This window comes from Mesocricetus auratus, unplaced genomic scaffold (assembly GCF_017639785.1).
Source record: "Mesocricetus auratus isolate SY011 unplaced genomic scaffold, BCM_Maur_2.0 Super-Scaffold_100021, whole genome shotgun sequence".
In the NCBI taxonomy this organism is placed as follows: Eukaryota; Metazoa; Chordata; class Mammalia; order Rodentia; family Cricetidae; genus Mesocricetus; species Mesocricetus auratus.
The window spans coordinates 19330724-19353647 of NW_024429202.1; the positions used below are offsets into that span (position 1 = coordinate 19330724).

Consider the following 22924-nt stretch of genomic DNA (forward strand, 5'->3'; position numbering starts at 1 on the left):
TCTATCCATATGTGCTATTTTATAGGAAAGTTTACCAAATATATTTACCACACACAAATATATCTATCTATATATTCATCTATCTATCTATACATATATATATACATGCATTATATACATATGTTTACAGTAAAGCTATATATAATTAATCTTTATTCTGTGCATAAATATTTAAATAACTTTATAAAACAATGTATTTCTATAGAACTTTTAAAGTATATACTTGAAAATCACATATAAAATATGTGCAAAGGCCACAGATAATGTGTGGACATCCACTTACATCATCATTTTAATTCTTCTTTAGTTACTGCTTTCTGGGAAAGGTTATCAAGAAAGACATGTTGTTTCATGTTAGAAATCATCAATATGCACAATCACACAGGAATTTTTGTACATATTTTATGCATTATTCAATTGTATGGCCTTTTGGCATATTTTCATGCAAGAACTCCTGGATTACTGTAAACAAGTATCAGTGATTTGTTTGGAAGGTTTCTTACTGATTAATAATAAGGAAAATAGACATATGAACACATACACAGCAAATATAGCCCTACAATCTAATACAATTTCAATAGTAAACTAGTAGTTGAACACAATTTTTCTTCATTTATGTCAGTATGCCAGTGCCAAAATATGCTGCTTTCTTCTTGCTTGCTCTAGTACATCTTGCTGCAGACAAAAACCTCTTATACTATATTATTTCAATAAGCTTTGATATTAATGGGACCTGACAAGATCTCAGAGAATCTGAAGTATAAGCAAACTGAGCTGTCTTTAAATTAAATTATTTCTTTTATTTCCAAATTAGAACAGAGATTGGGTTCTTTCTTGTTACATTTCTGATATGCAAAGGGGTCCTGTATGAAGAGGTTTAAAAGGGAGCAACAGGGCATGACACTGACAGAGATTTGTACCTCGGGTTTCACTGGAAACAAAGCAGCAAGACAAAACACAAAAGGGAATGAGCCAGATGTTGTCTGTGAAGCCAGATTTTTTTAATGGAAACAAGTGATCAGGGAACTTAAAGCTTTGGTTAGAGGATACAGGGATTTAAAGAGCAGTTTATTTTAGTCCATCTGTATGAGTGCTTGCCTGTGTGTATTTATGTGCACCATGTCTGCAGTGCCTGCAACGTTCAGAAGAGGGTTTTGGATTCTCAAATACTGTATTTCCAGACAGTTGTAAGCTGCTATGTAGGTTGTTGGAACAAAATGCCAGTCTTCTGTATGAGCAGCAAGTGTTTTAACCACTGAGCCATCGCTCCAGCCACTTGTAAAAACTGGAAGGAACAGTGTGTTAAGGTTCTGGTGAACAAGTTACTAATTATTGATCATAAAGTTAAGAGGAGACATACAAAGGGTGTTCCTTGACATTGGAGGGAGGGGGAACCAGATGGGCAGAAACGGAAACATCCATTGCTTTACTAGGAATTGTGATACAAGAAGCATCTAAACAAATGTGCAAGAGTTTAAGGGATTCAAGCAAGAGACAAAGATCCATGTCTTGAATTTCAGATATGTGCTGTAACTGAAGCATGAAGAGTAGATAGAAGAGGAAAAAGATTAAAGGCAGCACAAATTGCTAATAAGCTACCAAACTTGCCATATAAAACTGTGGCTGTATAAGGGTGTGATTTGATAAGCAATCCACTGAACACTACTAAGTGTGGGTGAGCATGTAGATGGTTTCCCTTGAGACAAAGAACCTATACCACACAGAGAAAGAAGGACAACTCCCATTCTTGGCAGCTTGAGTCCTTCTTAGGACTCTTTTTTTTCTTTTTTACGAGACAGGGTTTCTCTGTAATGTTTTGGAGGCTGTCGGTCCTTCTTAGGACATTTAACTTCAAAGTGTTGGCCACTAAACCAACTTTCCAGACCCAGGTGTTTTCAAGAATAGAATTCTTCTTATATTCATTTTTGTGTCTGTGTTCCCTGTTTGTATATACGTGTACATGTTTGTGTGAACGTGCATGAACATGTATGTATAGCTGCATGGAGATCAGAGCTTGATGCCAGATGTCTTGCTCCATTGCTCTCCATAATATTTTTTGAGACAGTCTCTCTTCTAGTCTTGAACATGCTGATTAGCTTTGCTGGCTGCCCTGGCATGCCCAGTAATCCTCCTATATGTAGGCTCAGCACTGGACTTCGAGGTGCTGTATGTGTGGGATTAGAGCCTTCTATTCATGTGCTGTGAATCTGATCTAGGATTCTCAAGCTTGGTTACAAGCACTTTACTGACAGCACCAAGAAAGACTTTCCATACAGAAGTTTATCATTTTTTAAAGGCAAGCTTTAGTTTGATATTTTGAAAATGTTACCCTCATATGCACTACGGTAATATGTATTTTCTTAGAAATTGTAATAAAATTATTCTTCTACAATTTTAAATTATAGCTAGTATTATATAGCACTTTAAACTTGCCAAGCTATTTCTCATTTATTATTTTAACAGCTAGTCATAGAATAATTTGATTTAAAGCAATGTTACTGCATTAATGCTTACTGGAAATATTATAAGCTATTCCACAAAAATATTACATTATTTAAAGGAATTATTTAATGGGATCTTCAAAAAATAATTGGTATATTATTTCATAAACTATCGTGCCTTATTGTTACAATATTAACAGAAAATAAATGTTATCTAAATTTAAATTGTTATATAAATGATTGTTTGACCAAGAAATAAATATATAATACTAAAGTAATTAGTCAGATATTTTCTTTTTTTACACAAAATATAGGTACCTAGAGTAGCCAAGTCTATTTTTTTAAGATTTATTTATGTTTTATGTATACAGTGTTCTGCCTGCATGTAAGCCTGCAGGCCAGACAAGGGCACCAGATCTCATTACAGGTGGTTGTGAGTCACCACATGGTTGCTAAGAATTGAACTCGGGACCTCTGGAAGAGCAATCAGCATTCTTAACCTCTGAGCCATCTCTCCAGCCCCAAGTAGCCAAATCTTATGGCTTGCTTTTATTGCTTGAAGTTCAGAAAGTGGCTTTTCATTTCTTTTTTTTCCAGTTATTATTCTATGTATTTTATATACTGCCCACAGCTACCCTCCCTCTTTCCTCCAACCCCCATCCCCACATCCCATTTATCTCCCTCCATCCACTCCTCCTCAGTCTCCTTTCAGAAAGGGGCAAGCCTCCTATGGGCATCAACAAAGCTTGACACATCAAGTTGAGGCAGGAAGAAGTTCTTCCCCTTGCATCAAGGTCGGACAAGGCAAGTCAGCATGGGGACTAGTTTTCCCAAAGGCCAGTCAAGCACCAGGGACAGGTTCTGAGCCCACTGCTAGGAATCCCACAAACAGACCAAGCTGCATAACCTTCACACACATGGCAGAGGGCCTAGGTCTGTCCCATTCAGGCTCACTAGCTGTTGGTCCAGAGTCCCTAAGCTCCCACTAACTCAGGTCAGCTCTCTCTGTAGATTCCTCCATTATGTCCTTTACCACCCACCCCCTAACTTCTTATACAATCCCTCTTCCCAAGAGATTGCTTTTTTGTCTTTGATGTAATAACATGTATTTATTTGATTATTTCAAAATATTGGTGAAGAGATGTATCTTTGGAGGATCCAGACAAGACCAAGTAAGTGGTTCTGGTCACACCTCATCACCACACTCGTGGTTCTATCACTTACTGCAAAAACGGTTACATATACATACTAAATATACACAGGACATACATTTACTACAGTAGATATCAGACCTGACTTTCTTAATAAAAATGATTCTGAAACATAGTGCCTGTGATTTCTAAAATAACCAGGACACTAACTCAGTGTTTCCTTAATCTTGTAGGTTACTTTTCAGGGACAAATAAAGATACATGGTGAATGACTTCCGCATTTTGCTAACACATCTGCTTTGCTTACGATCAGTTAACATTCAGTCAAGCTGACATTCATAAATGAGCAACATTGCTGGTGAAGTCTAAGGTCCATGAAGCAATCTAAGAACCATGCATGTTCTCAAAGCAGTGGTTAACCTGCTGAAGGAAATGAAGGGTATTTTAATTGGCATGTAGTGTGGGTGAAAGGGCAAGGAAATGGGCAACTAGGAAATGCAGTTCATATTTCAGATTATCATGCCTGAACTTGGTGCAAATGCAAATACTGGAAGAAATATCTCCAAATTCTCTTTATGTTCTAAAATTACAACTGTTCTTAATTCTCAGATTGGAATTGAGTCCATGAATGTATGGACTACCTTAGCAGACCAAGAGGCCTAAACAATTGCCCAAGTCTGCTTGAAGGTCATATAGATTTATACAGGTCTTCATATATGTGATCAGTACATAAAATGTTATTTGTCTGCTTCAAAATATGTATCCATGAGTTTTCTTGATCCATTTCTAAATAATGACATAAGGTTTACATTGCCTGAAAAACCCAACTTTATAATGTATATTTAAGTAAATATAGCAAACATACGCTTATTAGCTTCTCCATTGGATGAAGTATTTCTAGAAATGAAGTATTTGTTAATGACATTTGAGAATGGATGAAATATATGAGCATGAAATACATCTTCAACATCCAGGATAAAACTCTAAATACTGGAGATATGATAGTAAATTAAAAAAGATAATTTTAATTGTGCAAAAGAGGCTTTCAATTGCTCTTAGTCAGATATATAAGGTTTAAAATATATAAATATTCACTTTACAAGGTAGCCCTTCAAAAATGATAATTATAAGTTACTACTATTTTCAAATTAATAACTTGCACTTAATACTTTGTTTACAGATTGCTTCAGTGTAAAACTCATGTAAATGTGTACCTCATCAATATTATTTGTTAAATATTTAAATCATGGACATGAATTCATGTTATCACACTTCAGTTTCCTGTTTTAATTTAATTGATTTTTCCTATCGCTAATTTAGTCTCTGTGAGCCTCATAAGAAAACATTTTCATTCCTCATTTCTTATTTTTATATCATCTAATTATTTTATTTCTAGAAACTACACATGGAAACAAATAAATTTTAATGCCTTTGGGCACAGTGATAAAAATTAGTAATCTCAGTACTTGGGATGTCAGGTCAAAAGAATTCCAAATTTGAGGTCAGCCTGATCTGAACATTGAGTTTAAGACCTGGGGGGAAGGGGTATGTAGAAAGAACATATCTCAAAGAGAACAAAATAACAATGAAGAGAACATTTGTATTCTTCAATATTTTGGAGATTGAGCAAGGTAGATAGGAAATTAAAAGTCAGCTGGGTCAATGTAATGAAGCTGTCTCCAAATAAAAAGTAAACAAAGACTAACATTAATAGATTGATGATAGAGTGCCTATCTTACTTCTTGAGGTCATAGGTTCAATATCATTCTCAAACAAAACACACTAGGTTGTATCTGTTGATATGTAGATATGTCTGTTTATCACATTATGTCACATATATGTGCTTGTACATACACATACATATGTTAACATATATATTAAAGTGAAACATAAGAATTTTGCTAAAATAGAGATTCCTGAAATGTGTTTTCTGTGAGAAAGTATTATTTGAACTCCATAGATAATTCCACAAATCCTTTTCAAATAGTTATCTGTTACATGTTCCTACAAGTGGCACAGAGAAGGAAGGCAGACATTGTCATCTTCCTGGTGTGTCTGATGTTTATGGATGTTCAGCATCCTACTCATGCTGACTCCAATTCTTCCCCACACTAGTGTGTCACTCCTGTATTGTTGTTCCTTATATCTGCATTTCCAAATCTTGGCTGTGAATTTGATCTTGAACATAAATAAATAGTTGGATCACATCTGACCTTCTTCTTCTTAGTTGTATATTCAGATTATGTTTATTACATGAATTAAAAGACTAAAATTACTTTTTATCATGCATGAGTTTCTCTTTAGCAAGCTTCCCTACTATTTTCTGTCTTTGTAATTTCTTTTAGATTGGTAGTAATTTTGATTAGATTTTCTCTTAGAAACCTTAAATCAGTTGTTTAAAGTATAGAATCCTTATTGTTTCCCATGCACAAGAGAGTGAATTTTTACCTTACCAATATCTGTATTCAGCATCTATGCTATCATAAACAAACCCAGTAGTTTAGGTGTGTTGTTCCTTCCTCTGTCTTGACACCTGCAAGCCATTTATACGCATAAAATCATATCTGTGCCATGTGTAACTGCACTTTAGACTGAACTATGAGATCTTCTGGCTTCATTTATTTTCCCCAAATCCATTTGGTTGCTTATCTTGATATCTTACTTCAATATTAGGCCTGAAATATAAGATCAAAAGTTGTTTTTTCCCACTCCACTGAACTATGAAGATAATTTTACCTTGATTTGTTTCCCATTAAACCGCTTTTCTTGTTGAAATCATTTAAAAAATATTGTTGGGAATTGAATTCAGTTCCTCTAACCTGAGAAGCAAAGCCCCACCCCATCCTGTAAACAACCCCAGGTCTTGGTTTTTTCTTTTTATACAGGGAGTTCGGAAATGTTGCCAGTATAAGTCCAGGCATTCACGTTCATTCAGCATAACTGACATGTGATGCTCCCTTGCAATTCAGGACCAGCACCTCAGCAGTGAGTATGTTTGCCTTCTTAAATAACTTTCCTTTGTTATTTCTTTCCCTTTTTCTTTGTTATTTTTATGTTATTGAGCTTCTGAGCATCTCAAGTTTACTTTCATGCCAGTCAATATACTCTTGAAGAGTTTTCTTTAGGAAAACATCAGGGACCTCCGGCCATCAACCAGGTACGTCACGTACTCATAAGAAAAGACCCTCATAGAAAGTACGTGACGCGGGACCACCCTGCTACCTGCCAAATCCCAGAAACAGACCTGCGGCTTATCTAGGATGTGGGCTTAACAGAAGGTGGAATGTGAAAGATAAAGTTAGAGTCTGCAGTTAGGTTACCAGAGGACACAGGATGACCTACCCATCCCATTGACCTTCCGCTCCGCCAGGTTCATTGCAGCTACAGCACATCCCCCATTCCTTCCCCTCTTCCCGTCCCCTATAAAAATCCCTTTGGGATGAATAAAGGTGTTGCCTTGATCAGACTCTTGTCTTGGTGTCCGTACTTGTATCCCCTGTACCCCCATGTTTTTCCTAGGTGTCCACCAGATCCACGATGAGTGTCCTGCGGGTCGGGACAGGAAAAGTCCTGGTTTCTTATTATTAAAGACTGTGCATAAAAACAAGGAAATTTCCTTCTTTCTATTTCATTCTCTGAACAATTCTTGTAATAGAAAACTTTCACAACACTATCCTTGGGTTCACTTCCCACTCACCCAATAAAATCAAGCAAAGTGACTTCAGACTTTCTTCCTTAAATGAAACTCTTCAAAGAGAGTTACCTCTTAGAAACTGTCATGTTCATCTTGATCCCTTCAACTTTTGACACCTTTCCTCCTTTCCCTAGCCCACAACCTCTCTTGCAAAGCTCACCTCCCATGGCTTGAAAAGCTGACAAACTTAATTCTCTTCCTCTTCAATCCCCCCTTTGTGACTGTCATTATCTAGGTGACTCCATCCAGTACATAATAAACGTACCCTGGGTTCTGCTTCAACATTGCTTCCCTCAAAAATCCCACTTCACCCCTATATCCAAATAAGACTTTTAAGCACACAACTGTATTTGATATGGAGAGGCCCACCACTACCTTCCAAACTACCTTTGCTAAATATTTGCATATTCTGTAGGCAAACAGCATTTATGAAAACAAGTGAATTATTTCTCTTGGGTCATCTGCTTCTGTTGTATGTTTTAAAATTTTGCTAGACCAACTTTCAGTTCCCAAAATAAACAGCTGTTGAAAAAGTAAGTAAAAATAAGTCAAGCAGAATGTGTACAAAGGTACTGGATCTTAATCTGAAAAGCCAAAGACATAAAATTAGACTGTTTGCATATAGAAAAATAAAAAGTCTAAGTTAGCTTAGGCTGCCAATCAGTGTAGATAGAGTTCATGGGAACAGCTAAGAAAGGGCTTAAGGTTAAGGAATCATGAAGAACTGGTCAGTGGGGTCACACATCTATAATCCTAATATTCCAGAGAAAGAGGCAGGCAGAACTCTGTGAGTTTGAGGCCAGCCTGGTCTACAGAGCTAGCTCCAGAACATCCAAGAAACCTTTTCTTAAAAGAAAAGAAGAAGAAGAAGAAGAAGGAGGAGGAGGAGGAGGAGGAGGAGGAGGAGGAGGAGGAGGAGAGGGAGAGGGAGAGGGAGAGGGAGAGGGAGAAGAGGAAGAGGAAGAGGAAGAGGAAGAGGAAGAAGAAGAAGAAGAAGAAGAAGAAGAAGAAGAAGAAGAAGAAGAAGAAGAAGAAGAAGAAGAAGAAGGACAGAAGAAATATATAAATCTTGAGAAAGAACAAGGGAGCGGAGCAGTTGCAGAAAATCTGGAAAGCATAAACAGAGAAAAATGTAAGAATTCCTTCCTAAACTTCAAAAAAGATATAAAAAATAGTGACACTTAAATACAATCATATTATCTGTACTTCATGTCTTTCCATTCTAGTCATGTATTACATAAAATTTCCTTGTTACAACTACTTAAAGTGGGGATTAGAGAAGAAGGGATTGGTTTCACTTTGAGACTGACAACAGGCAGAAAAAAGAAATATTCCAGAAGCAAAATACAAAGCAACAATGGAAAACTGAAAACCTACTTACTGGGAAGTGTCGCCAGGTACAAATATATATCTGTTCCCCCTAAGAAGTTCCAGTAACTAAGAGAAATTTCAACTCTAAATTTTATGAAAAAAGGGTTACCCTTATAAAGCTGAAGCATCTGTGAATATCTTAATGATCCAACAACAAGGTTAAAAATTGGCATAAAATACTGCATTTTGGGGAACTGAAATTGGTAATTCCCATTAACCATGACAGTTAATTTTTGCATGTTTGGAACTTGGTTATGTAACAGAAGGATTAGAAATAAATCAACAAATGTTCCAAATTATGCACGAAATATTAACTCTGATTATTTCATTTTAATGAGCTTTACCATTAAGAAATTAGAGAAATAATTACAATTAACTTTGGTAATGAGAAACTGTCTTCATTTGGGTTATAACTCAAAAATTGTTTCATCTATCACTTTTTCCAGTTACTTATACACTGTATTCAAATGTATACATTGGGCATCTTATATTCCTTATCATGTTTGAATACAATTGGAGTATACTGGTTTTAAGATAAATTATTGAATTCTTTTAACGTTTTGCCTGGACCCACAACCAAGCACCAGTCTGAGCTCCAGGAAAACAGCTGAAGAGAGCAGGGAGGGAAAACATGAACAAGGGAGGTCAACATCACGATGGAGAATATAGAGATAGCTGAACCAAGCTCATGGAAACTCATGAATTCTAGACAGACAGCTGTTGTGGAGATTTGAGGCCACAGACCTAGGTCCTCTGTATGCGGGAGACAGTTATGAAGCTTGTACTATCTGAGGGGCCCCTGGAAGGAGGACCATGGTACAAGCCTGTTACATGAGACAGTTTGTTGGAGACCATTCCCTTGTTGGAGTCTTAATGAATGGGAGAGGGGCCTTGCCCTGACCTAATCTATTGTGCCAGACTTTGTTGACTCCTCTTGGAAACCCTTACCCTTGAGGAGGAGTGGACTAGGGATGGGCTTGGGGGAAGGCAAGAGGAGTGGCAGGGGTGGAAGGGAGAACTGTGGTTGGAATGTAAAATAAAATTTAAAACAATAAATAAGCCGGGCGGTGGTGGCACACGCCTTTAATCCCAGCACTTGGGAGGCAGAGGCAGGAGGATCTCTGTGAGTTCGAGGCCAGGCTGGACCGACAGCCTCCAAAACAATACAGAGAAACCCTGTCTCGAAAAACAAAAAAAAAAAGAGAGAATAAATAAATTGTAGTGAGATATCCACCCTGCCCACGCTTGTAGCACTGACCACGCCCATTTGGGAACCTGTGGTGGCCATCTGCTTCTTATGTAAGTGATTTCGTCCAGAAATAAAATATATTTAACCTGTATTTGTGCTTGGTCCCGTGAATCATTATCTGTGCATCAGCAATAAACTGTAGGAAAAAGAAAAGACTAAAAAAGAACTAAGATAGAGATAATATTAAAGGTCAGCTATACTGAAACTCAACTGGTTACATTTTTAAATGAATGCATGAAAGGAATAATTTGTACATGACTTAGGATTTGGCTACTGATTTCTATTTTGAGCATATTGATAAATAGAACATATGTGTGAAGACAGGAACTCAGAGCAATTAAGAGGGAAGAACAGGGCCAAGGACTGCCTGGAAAAGTATTGTTCAGTACCAGGCTGATTTCAGAAATAATCTTGTAACCCAGGAAGCACTGAGCACTGTAGACAAGAAAGTCTGGTAAGAAATCTAGAACAAATGTAAATTATTAAACACTCAAAATATTGAATCATAAACCCCAGTGCTATACAAATAGAATCTTAATAGTTCTTAGCAATTAAGATTAATTATATTTGTCTAAGGGAAAGATAACCTGAATTAAATAGAATTAAAACATAATGATTAAAAATAAACTGCATGATTTATTAGGAAAGAGTGTAAAAAATGAGTCAAATCTCTGAGAAGAACTTTATAACTATCAGTGATGCATAAAGAAGAAAAGTTTGGTCACAGGGAGAATTGATCTTTCGATCTATGGAAAGTCTTATGCAGAGGGTATATGGGTAATAAATATCATAAGAATCCTAAGTGGACTAATCTCTGAATGCTGGAGTTGTTGAAGTCCCTACCTTTTCCACAACTCCATTTCTACCAATCAGAAACTTCTGGCATCTCTTCTTTTTAAACGTTTTCAAAACTTGTCCATGTATCATCATTTCTACTCACTACTTTAGTCCAAAACCCACGAATCCATCAATTGAACTATTGCTCCTACCACCCCATCAATGACACTACCTCATACCTCTATCACTGCCAACCCAATTTATTCTGCTTAAAATTCGTTTTTCACATAGCAGATTTCTTTGAAATACAAAGCAGACTAGATAAAGTCACCTCAAAGTCATCTTCTTTATGTGGCTGCTCAGTGTTTCAAGCATAATGGCAACCCTTCCCAGCCACAGCCACCTTATTTCATTTGCTTAAATTGTATGGCTCATATTTCCCTTGTGCTAATTGATTTCCTTAATTAGAAAATTTATAATCTTCACATGGTTGATTCTTTCTTGGGAATCTAATTTAAGCTAAAGATTCACCTCCTTTAACGGCCCTTCCTAATTTCCAAACAAAAACTATCATTATTCTGTCATCCTCCAAGTTCCAATTATAACTCCTTAGAAGAAACATAGTACACTCTGAGGTTCATCAGAGTTGAAATTTTGTCAGTTGTGTTTGTTACTCTAGTCCACAATGCAGGGGATTAAAAATACTTGGAAAAATAAAGGGAAAAAAACAGAGATAATAGTAAAGGGAAGACGATTTTTAATGAACAATGGTAACACCTAATTGTCCTCACTGTATTTTACATGTATTTTACATATAGTTCATCTCAAATGTTTTCTTTTATAGTGTCTAATCAACTGAACTCCTTAAATTACAATGGTCCTATGTTTACTTTCTATTTCTTTTCCAAATTTGTTCCTTCTTTTTCAATAAACCACATTTTATTCTTAATCATGCATACATATGTGCATTTGCACATGAGTGCAGTTGGCCATAGAGACAAGAAGATGGCATTAGATTCCCCCGGAACTGGAGTTACAGGTGGCTGTGATTTGAAATGTTTAAATTACTAAATTCACTGAGAGAGTCTGGATACTGGCAGAAGACATCTTTGGTATTTACGGAGGCTGTGATGGAGGATTTTTTCATTTTTTGTTTTGTTTTTACTTAATTTTTATTCATAATCATAAACTTAACTCTGCAATTCAGCTAGACTTGGAGGGTATGAGGAAAATATAGAACCCAAAGAATTTCAGTGATTACAGGGCATTGTGCACTGATGTGGTACGGGGTGGAGAGGAATGCTCTCCTGAGCTACAGAAGGAATAATCTGGTAGGTAAGAAGCCCTCAAGTCAAAAGAATTAGAGTTGCCCACAGTTGGAAATGGTGATCCCATTCCTGGACCCGAAACTCTCCACAGATTCCATAATGTTCATGCCTTCTTTCACCTTCCCAAAGACCACATGTTTGCCTTCCAGCCACTCAGCGGTGCAGATAAATTGGGAACCATTTGTGTTTGGTTCAGCATTTGCCACGGACAAGATGCAAGGACCTGTATGCTTCAGGATGAAGTTCTCATCCTCAATTTTCTCTCCATAGAAGGAGCTGCCGCCGGTGTCATTATGGCGTGTGAAGTCACCACCCTGGCACGTGAATCCTGGGGTAAGTCTGTGAAAGGAGGAACCCTTATATCCAAATTCTTTCTCTCCAGTGCTCAGAGAGGGAAAGTTTTCTGCTGTCTTTGGAACTTTGTCTGAAAAAAGTTTGAAGGAGATGCGGCCCAAAGGCTCACCATCTGCCGTGATGTCAAAGAACACAGTGGGGTTGATCATGGCTGCAGGAAGAGGCAACGGAGGACAGCGGCGACTGCCAGTTTTGTGATTTTTAAAAAAGTGCAGAGTTGTCAAACCAGGTTCAACGGTGCTGCCGAAGCAATGTGAAAATGTATGGAGCATTTGTATGTAATCTGAGCACTTAACTTTACTGATATCCGTGGATGCCAGAAATGAACACAAACTTTTTAACAATGCCAGAAATGAACACAAACTTTTTAACAATGAAGTCATCTATCTCACCAGTCCAAGTTCTGTTTCCTCTCTATTCTTTGTTGTTTGCTTATCCTCTCTATATATGGGAGTGCAGTACTGGAGGAAGCCAGTGAGAGTGTCAGGTTATCTGGAACTGGAGTTAGGGAAGTTGTAAATTGCCCAAAGTGGGTGCTGGGAACCAAGCGCTGTTATTGTACATGAGCAACACTCAGTCTTACCTACCGCTGTCTCCCCAAACCTTCAGTATATCAGTGGCTTTTATAGTGTGCCTGCCGATTCCTCTGTGCTTGAGCGCATTTTCAAAATTAAAGTACTTTTATTTGACCTTACTTCATTTAAGGGATCATCTTAAACAGTATTATCTCTGCCACCTCAGTAGACTTTTGGATGGCCTTGCTGTTAAACTAACAAGTGTCCTTTCATGGCAATAAATTTCTTGATTTGGGGTTATTAAATGATGAAAGCATAAAATGACGCTAAACACCTTAATGTTATGCTGTAATCTTATTTTTTATTGTTTGTTTGTTTACAACAGCTCATTCTGCTATGTAAGTTGAATACTTTCCAGTCTGGTAGGCAAGGCAGTTTAGTGCTATCTTCATTATTAGTTCATATTAATGTTGTTTCTATTTTATATATGGCAACAATGGCTTTTAAATAGATGTCCATTATCACACACTAATATGTGCTGTGTCTGAGAAAAAAAAGAAAAATTATATCTAAATGCTGTATGAGCCAAAGAGTTCATCTCGCACTGTCCTTAACAGCAGTGGATCACTGAGGTCCTTTAGAACTTAAAATTTTGCAGTTTCCTTCGTTAAACTACCGCACAGCTGTGTGACATTTCCGTGGTGGAAAGACCCAAATATAATTAACATGGAGTCAGGTGGATGCCTGTTTAGAGACTTCTCATCTCAGCTGTAGGTTCCTTCTAAATGTGTTTGTAGGTTGCTATTTCATCTGTTGTGGGGAGGAGACGATGCTAATTAAGAGCCTCACAATGTGAAGTCATGTTAAGAAGCTTTGCTGGTGAGTGATGTCTATAATGCATCTTCCCTGTTGGTGCCACCATTGCCAACTAGATGCTTTGGTAACTTTGCCTCAACCAGAGATCTCTTTATTGAACATGAATAAGAATAATTTACTTTTCAAATGAAGCATTCAAAAGTGTGACTATTGAGCTGCCCTTGGGTTCATTTTGGAAGTTGCATAGAAATAAACAGACATATATAATATATTATATATAAATTTCTTGTATCTGTATTACTTAGACAGAATTGGCATTAATTCTGGTGTTCTTTGAGACCACAATGATTTTGAAGTCTAATAAAAAAAATGTAACTGCCAGAGCAACACTCAGTTCTTCTTAGTAAATGCCTGAGAAAGAGCTGACCTCCTCCAGCAGACAATCTGTTAATCACTTAATAAAGGTCACAGTTGAATCACAGAACAATCTAATTTTTCTATGTAACAGTACTCTACATTTTGCTCAAACCCTACGGTTTCAAAGAACAAGATTTTCCCATCACCCCCAAACACTATTTTGATCTCCAAAACAATCCTGGGAAATATTCTTCCAGACATTAAGAAAAAAATAAAGAGAGGAAGCACAGGCAACTACCGCATGATGGTTGACATTTTAGAATGACCTTTGTGCAGAATAAAAATTCATTTCAAGAAAGCCAAAATTCAAACTTTCCCAGAAACAAATTTGCAAATGAATAGACATTATGAGCTAAAAAAGGAATTACTACCATTGATTTTTTTTGCCAATATAGCAGAAATCAGTCAAGTGCCCAGATTATATACAAATGCTCCATCCATTTTCACGTCACTTCTGTAGCCCTGTTAAACCTGCTTTGACAACTCTGCACTCTTTTAAATCACAAAACCTTCCTTCACAGCCTCTGTAAATATCAAACATGTCTTCTACTGGCATCCAGACAGTCTCAGTGAACTAAGTAATTTCAGCATTCAAATTGGGTCTGTGGCTTGCTATCTTGATCTCTGATGCTGCCCTGTGATTCCACCCTGATGCTACAGAGGCTGATTCTCTTTTTCCAGAAGCCACTTGTCTGAACACAGGATGGTCAGGATCGTTTAGATCTTACCTGAGACAGTTCAGTACATGATATGAGGACACTCAGGACAGTAACCACGAAAATGCTCATTCTAAATGAAGTTTACAACTCACAGAAACATCAGTATTTTCTTCCATCTGCTTTTGAGAGGGTTGTTACCTTTCTTTAGCTTTCACTTGTCTTTGTCTTTGGTAGAAGGATACAGGTTGGTAGAGGGATATAACAATCTCAATTGTTATTTCATTTATATAAACATGCATGTGCTGTTTTAGCTATAAGATTTGCAAAATTTTAAAAAAACACAGTCAATGTTTTTAAGAGAAACAAAAAAAATGTGAAGAACATATGCAGCCTCTGCTTCTAAATTGTAGATCATCAGATTCTAAATTATTCCAATTCTTCAACATGTTGGTTATCTTTCAGGAGCAACTTTGAAAATGCTAATTTTAACCTAGTCAATCATTCTCTTGATCATGATTAAAATAATAGATGTGTCTAATATGTATGATTATATATTAGAGAAGTTTTCTGTATCAACAAATAAGAAGTAAGTGGCAACTAGCAATGATGATATCAAGAACTGTTTTCCAAGAGAGTTTCGGGGCTAAGGAAATGCTGCTGTGTTTTGATCACACACAAAAAAATGACTAAAAGCAAATAAAGCATAATATTCATGTTTTGAGGCCATAATGTTACATACATTTATAATTTTTTGCATCTGAAGGTTTTGAATAATGATTACATATAATTTTTAAAGCCAAGAAAGGGGTCTTTGGAACAACTGTAGTTCTGCACATTTCTAGGACATTGAGGTGGGGAGAAATACATTTGAATATCTACATGGATACTGATAAAATGCAATCATTTCCAAGTTAGCTTATTCTATAACTTTGTGAAGAGAAAGAAGCAAACTGGGACAATGGCTAGAGGGAATAATAGAATGGAATATTTGGGAAACTTTTTTAGCCTAATTTGGAAAAGTCATTTACAGCTCGTAGATAATCAAAGCACTGCTGTGAAGCAAGGCGACATGGGGCTGGGCCCCTTTCCACACGTTCTTGGTGATGGGAAGGCTCTAGATGGAGGTCAGGGATCAGCCTGAAGCAGGCAGACTCTCAAGTAGGACACAGGTAGTCTGCTTGGCCAACCAAGCAGAAAGAGAAGTCTGCTAGAGTTGGAATTGCTGCTAAAATAAAGAATAACACATCCTGCTTCAAACTACATCAATCTGCATATGACTTTAAAAATTTTCAGTCTGCAATGAAGTGTTTTTGTCCAGTGCTGATGGACAGTAAATAGAGGAGTTTGTATCATTAAAAGAGCAGCCTGCTTTTCTTAACACAAGATTGTCAGGAAAGTGCATTGTGTTCATGTGATCCAGAGAGAAAATGAGACTATCAAAAACAATGAAAACCTGGCTCAATAGGGAGACACTATATTAGTAAACTAAATGATTATTTTTATAGGAATAATGCCTTAATAAATCACAGCATGGTTTCAGACATACTATTTGAGTATCCATGCAAATGTAAAACTTAAAAATTCTTCTCTCTCTTTCTGTGTCTGTCTCTGTCTCTCTTGTGTGTGGTTGTATACACGTGTGTACAGATGCATTTAGGAGTGCCTACACATGCGGAGGAAGTGGTCCACATTAGGAATCTTCCTCTCTCATCTTTTTTAACCTTTCAAATTTAATTGAGAAATAAATACCAAAAAGTCTTTGTGAAACCACTGGGAACATAGGAAACCTTCAAGAATATGAGGATTCACTATGTACTATATCCTTAAGACTGGGGACTTAAGACAGCATGCATTGCCACTGTTCAACACCCAAAGTCTGTTCAAATGGAAGAATTGTTTGTGATTGAATAGGTGAAACAAAAACAACAGACCGGGAAAACTTGGTGTCCAGAAGGGAAATTCACTCTTTGTTTGTCTGCTATCCTTTAGGAGCAGTGGTATTTTTGCAGTGTTTTACCTACTGAACATGGGGATAAGCGCCTTGGCTATGTATCTTATTTCCTGAGACAACCTCTCACTGAAACATGAGTCCATGGATTGGGTGAGGCAGGCTGGACCACCCCAGTGCTGGTGCACAAATGTGCACTTTCCCATCCAGATTTCACATGGATGCTTGTGATGTGCACTTGATTGTCCTGCTTACACAGAAGGCACTGTCCTGGCTGAGCCACCATTCAAGCCCCTAAGCAAATATTTTCTTACTAAAAAAATCACACTAAAAGCCAAAGTTGAATATATTTGTGATAATCATCATTTAAATATGTTATAAAATTAAATTCCCATGTGACATTAGTAATTTTTAAAACATGTTTCACTTGGTACTGTGGGAAAAAAAACAATGACATTCTAATTGCCCTAGGACAATGAAGTGATAGATATCATAGTATAAATTGACTAGTTTGAATAATTATGGCAATAATGCCTTGGAAATGATTTCAATATGGAAACAAAAGATCATAGGAGATACATGAAATTAGCAAATTGAAACTGGAGGTCCATGGTAGGACATATATCCAAAACTCTATATGAGTTATCAGTCATTATGTCCATTATAACACAGTCAAATGTAGAATATTTTGTATGGGTTATATACGAGACAGGTATATGTGACCTGAATTGGAAAAATTTATAAGTTATGTTTGTCAGCTGAGTAGAAAACCACACTACTTTCAGAAATTCACTGAAGTGAGAGAGAGAGAGAGAGAGAAAGAGAGAGAGAGAGAGAGAGAGAGAGAGAGAGAGAGAGAGAGAGAGAGAGAGAGAGAGAGAGAGAGAGAACTGGCTACCTCATTGACATGGAACCAGACAGACGCAGCATTTCATGAGTCAACACATTCTTGTAGCATTATAGCTTTTTAGTTTTTACAGCAAAGATGCAGTCACGTGGCCACTATGATGATACTTTTCAGAGCAATCAGCCTTTGCTATTTCTTAAAAGCCTGCATATTACAATAAAAGGTCTATTAACATCAAGAACACACAGAAGAGCCCTCATTGTCATAAGTCTAATAAGTGCAACGGCTGATTATTACTTAGAAAGCTATTCAAAGCCAGGGGTGGCTTTGGAAGTGATTATTTAAAAGGTGAATGTTAGCGAACTGTGACTGAGATGGAGGTCTTTGCGGCGGGAGGCATTGAGGCAAAGGCAATTTCATTTCCAGGGCGCTCCTCTGGCTTTGGAAAGCATGGGCTCATTTCACAGCTCACTCAGTTCACCAGTGGACATACTGAAAGGACTGAGGATCTCACTGAGACCCAGTCACTTCCACAGACATCATTCAGTGCACTAGCTGCAGCGGTCACACTACAATGAGGGACGCAGTCTCTCACCGAACCTTAGACTGTGATTTCTAAGATTCTTTCAATGCATAAGTACCATGCTTCTTAATGTCTGTGATTAGGAAGCAGCATATATAACCATGAAGCATGATGAAAACATCTAGGCACTGGTCAGTCCTAGCTCAGTGCTGAGGCATGCTTTGTGAGAGATCATGTGTTATGCTGAAATGGAGACACTTAGAAAGCGACATTTCACAGAGGATGGGACACTCTCCACATCTGCCTATGAGATCCTGCATAAGCTGCTGCCCTTCCCATCGCCTTTCAGTTTCTAATGATTAGAATAGAAACTATATGCCCATGCCTTTAAATCTTTAGTAGGAAACACTTAGTGGGCAATTCCAATAGGTACATCAGGATGTAGTTCAGACACGTTGAATCTGAATCTCTACTGGAAGACCTCTGGGTGATGCTGTTTGTTTTTAACAAGTACCAGGTCATTCATGGCAGCATTGTCAAATACTCAAACCCCTTAACAGCCATCACAAAACACCCACAGAAGCATTTGTCTTGGAATTATCTATGCCTCAACCATTCTGAAGTTTCACACAACATCTGTATTTCTGTTTTCTATTCAAGTATTAGAACACTCATCAGTGCAAATAAACATTAGACACGTATGACAAACAAACGGGCAAACAAAAACTAGCCTAAGTGGATGGTCTTCAATCTATGTTGTCAAGAATGAACCCCAAGGATTTTTTCATCAGGTTTATTAATTTTACCTGCTAACAACCTTAGGATTCGGGATTTTCTATTTGTATTTAATGTACCGTTTCAATCGTATAATTCACTTCTGATATTCAACTTGCAGGCTGAACTTAGGCAAAATGCATCTTATATATGATCCTGAGAGCTAGCTTTCCTAAATAAATTATTGACTCACCAAAGGTGATTGAGTTTTTTAAAGTTTTCATATGGACTAAATAAAAATAGCTTAGTCACAAGTCTGAGGGAGTTGAAGACACTGCAAATGATACAAACAGTATGGTCAGTTGTTTGTATCCAGTTTTGGATACTTTCACCCAACATCAGGTGTAAGTAGAATTTTCTACTGAAAAGAAAATGGCAATCTGGATTTTCATGGGAGTTGCTCACTTAATAAAAATTATTTCTCGATTTTAAATCATAATGGATTTAGAGACACAATAACACACCATCATATTTTTGTTTCATTAATTTTGGCCTATCCACTGTTATAGTCCTTCATCATTGGCTTTTCCTGGGAGATTTATTTCAAATGATAAGTAAAATATATGTTGGGAGGTGTCCAGCTTTAAGTATGCCTAGAAACATGGCAAAGTTTATCAATATACTATAAACTACTATTTGTTTGCACCTCTCATATGCAAAAGGATACAACAGAGATTACAGATGTGGTGCTTTGTTGTTAGCAGAAACAGAAATTGTATCAGAAGCATAAGGTATGGGTTCAAAACATCTTTAATCACAGGGACAAGCACAGTCACCATCTAATATGCTGAGATCACTGTGTAGAGTGGTATTCTTTGCTTATCATCCCAAGGGAAATGATTGTTATATTTATGCTTGGGTAAACATATTTTTTTACTTCTATACCAAGATATAGTCTCTTCAACGCTTGATTTCTTTGAAATTTTTCCTTTCTCCTGGTTCTTTCAATATTATGCAACCAATTACTCAAGACATAACTTTAGTGTTAAAATATGAACAAGTAAATTCTTCTCTGTAAAGTTACTCTCTAGAACCCCTTATTCTATGAATATTTAAGGGAAACGGATTCCTTTTTCTTCCTTTTTTTGCATAACACTGGGGAAATGAGTAGATAATATCCTTTGTGTAGTGGTTCATAATGAAAAAAGCAAACAATCTCCAGTCTACTGAAGAGATGACATGTTGTTTTGTGTTTAATGAAAGATAAATTAAAATCATTTGACATTGCCATATGCTAAGAATCATTTCCTGAGCAGCAAAGAACATTACCACAGATGGCTTGATAGATTGTCCTAAAAAGGTTGCAGGGAATAAACCCTTCATTCTTATTATAGTTGTTGGTGTGACAGCAGACACATTCTTCAGTGAATAAGACTGTTGAGTAATTATGGCCATGTCTCCCATTTTGAATCAGAGTTACATAATATAAATAGCATCCACTTACATGGATAAACATTTTAACTTAAAGGTAAAAAAGCATGCAGTAAGATATCGTGTGTATCTTCATACTCTAGATGATAGATCCTAAAGCTGCTAGTAATCATGTATGGAAAGGAAGCCATTCAGACTTACAATCATGACAATTGTTGTACATGTTCTTAGCATTAATTATATATTGAGAGCAAGACGTTATTATCAATATTATCAATGATAATAATATATTATCAATATGTGACAATTATTTATTTTCTAAGATTTTTAATTAGGATGGAAAGTATTACTATGTTGAAAATAACCTGTATCTTAGCATGTAAATTTATAGCCATTTTCATCTTTTTGCAAAATATATTTTTCATTCATTACTAAGTATTATTCAAAATGGCTTCCAGTGCCCTAATAAGTATTATGTAAACTGTGCATATTCATACTTTGTGTATTTCCTAGGTCTCTCTATAAAAGATTATGACAAGGGCAATGGTATCACATGTTGAGTATTGGGAGTTTTTATTTACCTCATTCTCTCTTTCTTAGTTTGTCCTGGAAAAAGCAAGCAATCATTTTCGCAGCCCAGTGAGGTATCCCAAGTAAAGATTAAGCCAACCTTACAAATTATTTCATTTTTAAGCTAAAATATAATTGCATTGTCCCCCCATTCCATTCATTCTCTCTAATGCTTTCCATGTCCCACATCCCTCACTCCTTTTCTTTTTTTAATAAGTTTTTGTTTAAATTAAAAACAATCTTACTTTACATACCAATTCAAGTTTCCACTCCCTCCCATACTCCTATGCCTCCCACCAAACCCCCATCCCAACCCCCATCCACTCCTCAGGGAGGGCCCTGACTTCCTTTCAAATGTACATAATATACACATTAAATACCACCTGGTGAGTTAGTTACTTGCACATACATGTGCACATGAGTGAGTGCATGCACACACACACATGCACACCACACACACACACACACACACACACACACACAAATACATGATGTCAGTATTGACCATTTGACCCTGGATAATCAATTAGTGGTCTCATCATTGAGAAACCCTTATTCTTCCACGCTTAGCACTCCCTTGTTGCCCTGGTCCTTTATCTAGCAGTGGAACCTTGTGACACCCCCATTTTAAACAAGAAAATCTGAGATAATATATTATCCAGGTATCCACAAGAACAGAAGTACAATGCATAGAAATAGCAAACATCCCATTAAATGGTCACTGATATCCTCCATTGTCTAGTGAAGAATAAATTCCTTGGTGAACCATAAAAAGTTAAACACATATGCTTATATATTCAGAGAAAGGAGATGTTTAACCCCTGGGATGCTGGGAAAGGATGTAGTTTACAATCTGGAGATGTTTTGCTATCTGTAGGATCGGGATTCACCCAAATCCCCTAAAATAGTATTTGTTTATTCCAGACTTACCCACCATCCCTAAGTCTGGAGCATTGCTTCCCATTTCACAAAACCCCTCCTTATTAAAGATGTCATTTGTATATTTCCGTTACCTTAGGGAAAGGCTAATCATGACACCTACAGGCTACTATGTTTATCTCAGTCATTCTCCCTATGCCTTTATCTTGAGCATTGCTTCTAGGTCAACATATCTCATCTTTATGGAAACAACCATATGTACTTTGTAAAGAGTTTCAAAGTAAAAATGTCTTCAGCTTTGTTGTACATTTAAAACTGAGCTAGTTAATTATCGTGGAGAAACAATTTTTCCAAAATTGTGCTGTACTAAAATATATCTAAAATAAATGCCCTGGTGTCAGATTCCAGAATTCTGAACCAAACACTGACTAACTAAAGCCATACTGAACCAAGTTCCATACGTGTCTCTGTAGGGATCACTTCATTACCAATGATGATAGTTGCAGGGACTCCCACCAGTGACAGGGATTCGACAGAAGACACATTTCAGTTTGATGCTGGACTTCAAGATAATGATGTTCAACATAATACCTGATGTTGGGCAATGGCAGCGCTAAGCTACTCCTATCAGGCGTGCAAGCATGAGATTACAGAGTCAAAGTTCTACTCCATTCTATCTTGCTAAGTTTTCTTGCTTGGTAGGATATGCATTATATGCATTTTTGAGTTATAATATTTCCAAGATAAGGTGACTTTGTGTGCACACAAAACCAGCACAAATTAAGAGGCATTTTATGTCAATATTAGTAAAAAGTAATACCACATCTCTTACCAAAAGAGTTGAAATAGGCCTTATCATCTGCACACCATTTGTCCTTCTTGCATAGAATATAGTCAGATTAGTGTTAGTGAGTGAAAATTTCTGTTGCTAAGCTTATGCATATCTTCTCTCATTGTTAAAACAATTATTTTGTCACAAGTTCACTGGCCAATGGCAGAAGAAGAGGACTAGTGGAAAACCAGAATGGCTCACCCAATCTACTGCTCTAATAACTAACTGTAGTGGCAAAGTCATGTTGTGGAATGGTATTTTAATTATGTAAAGTTGTGTTACATTTGTTTATGCTGCATTTCTTTAATTATGGAAAGATCAGTTGCTGTTTCACCTAGTCTGCCTAAGACACCTGATTAGTCTAATAAAAGAGGAATGGCCAATAGCCAGGCAAAGAAAGGATAGGCA

At 36.9% G+C, this 22924-nt stretch overlaps 2 protein-coding genes across 7 annotated transcripts in view; both read right to left on the reverse strand.

The window, feature by feature from the left end:
• Positions 1–22924, reverse strand: part of Adgrb3 (adhesion G protein-coupled receptor B3) — a 707451-nt gene that overhangs the window by 466478 nt on the left and 218049 nt on the right. The gene's annotated exons all lie outside the window — the stretch shown is intronic.
• Positions 11513–13915, reverse strand: LOC101830488 (peptidyl-prolyl cis-trans isomerase A-like). Its single transcript, XM_040729334.1, has one exon. It carries the CDS (start codon positions 12746–12748, stop codon positions 12044–12046), a length of 705 nt encoding a protein of 234 aa, XP_040585268.1. The 5' UTR covers positions 12749–13915; the 3' UTR covers positions 11513–12043.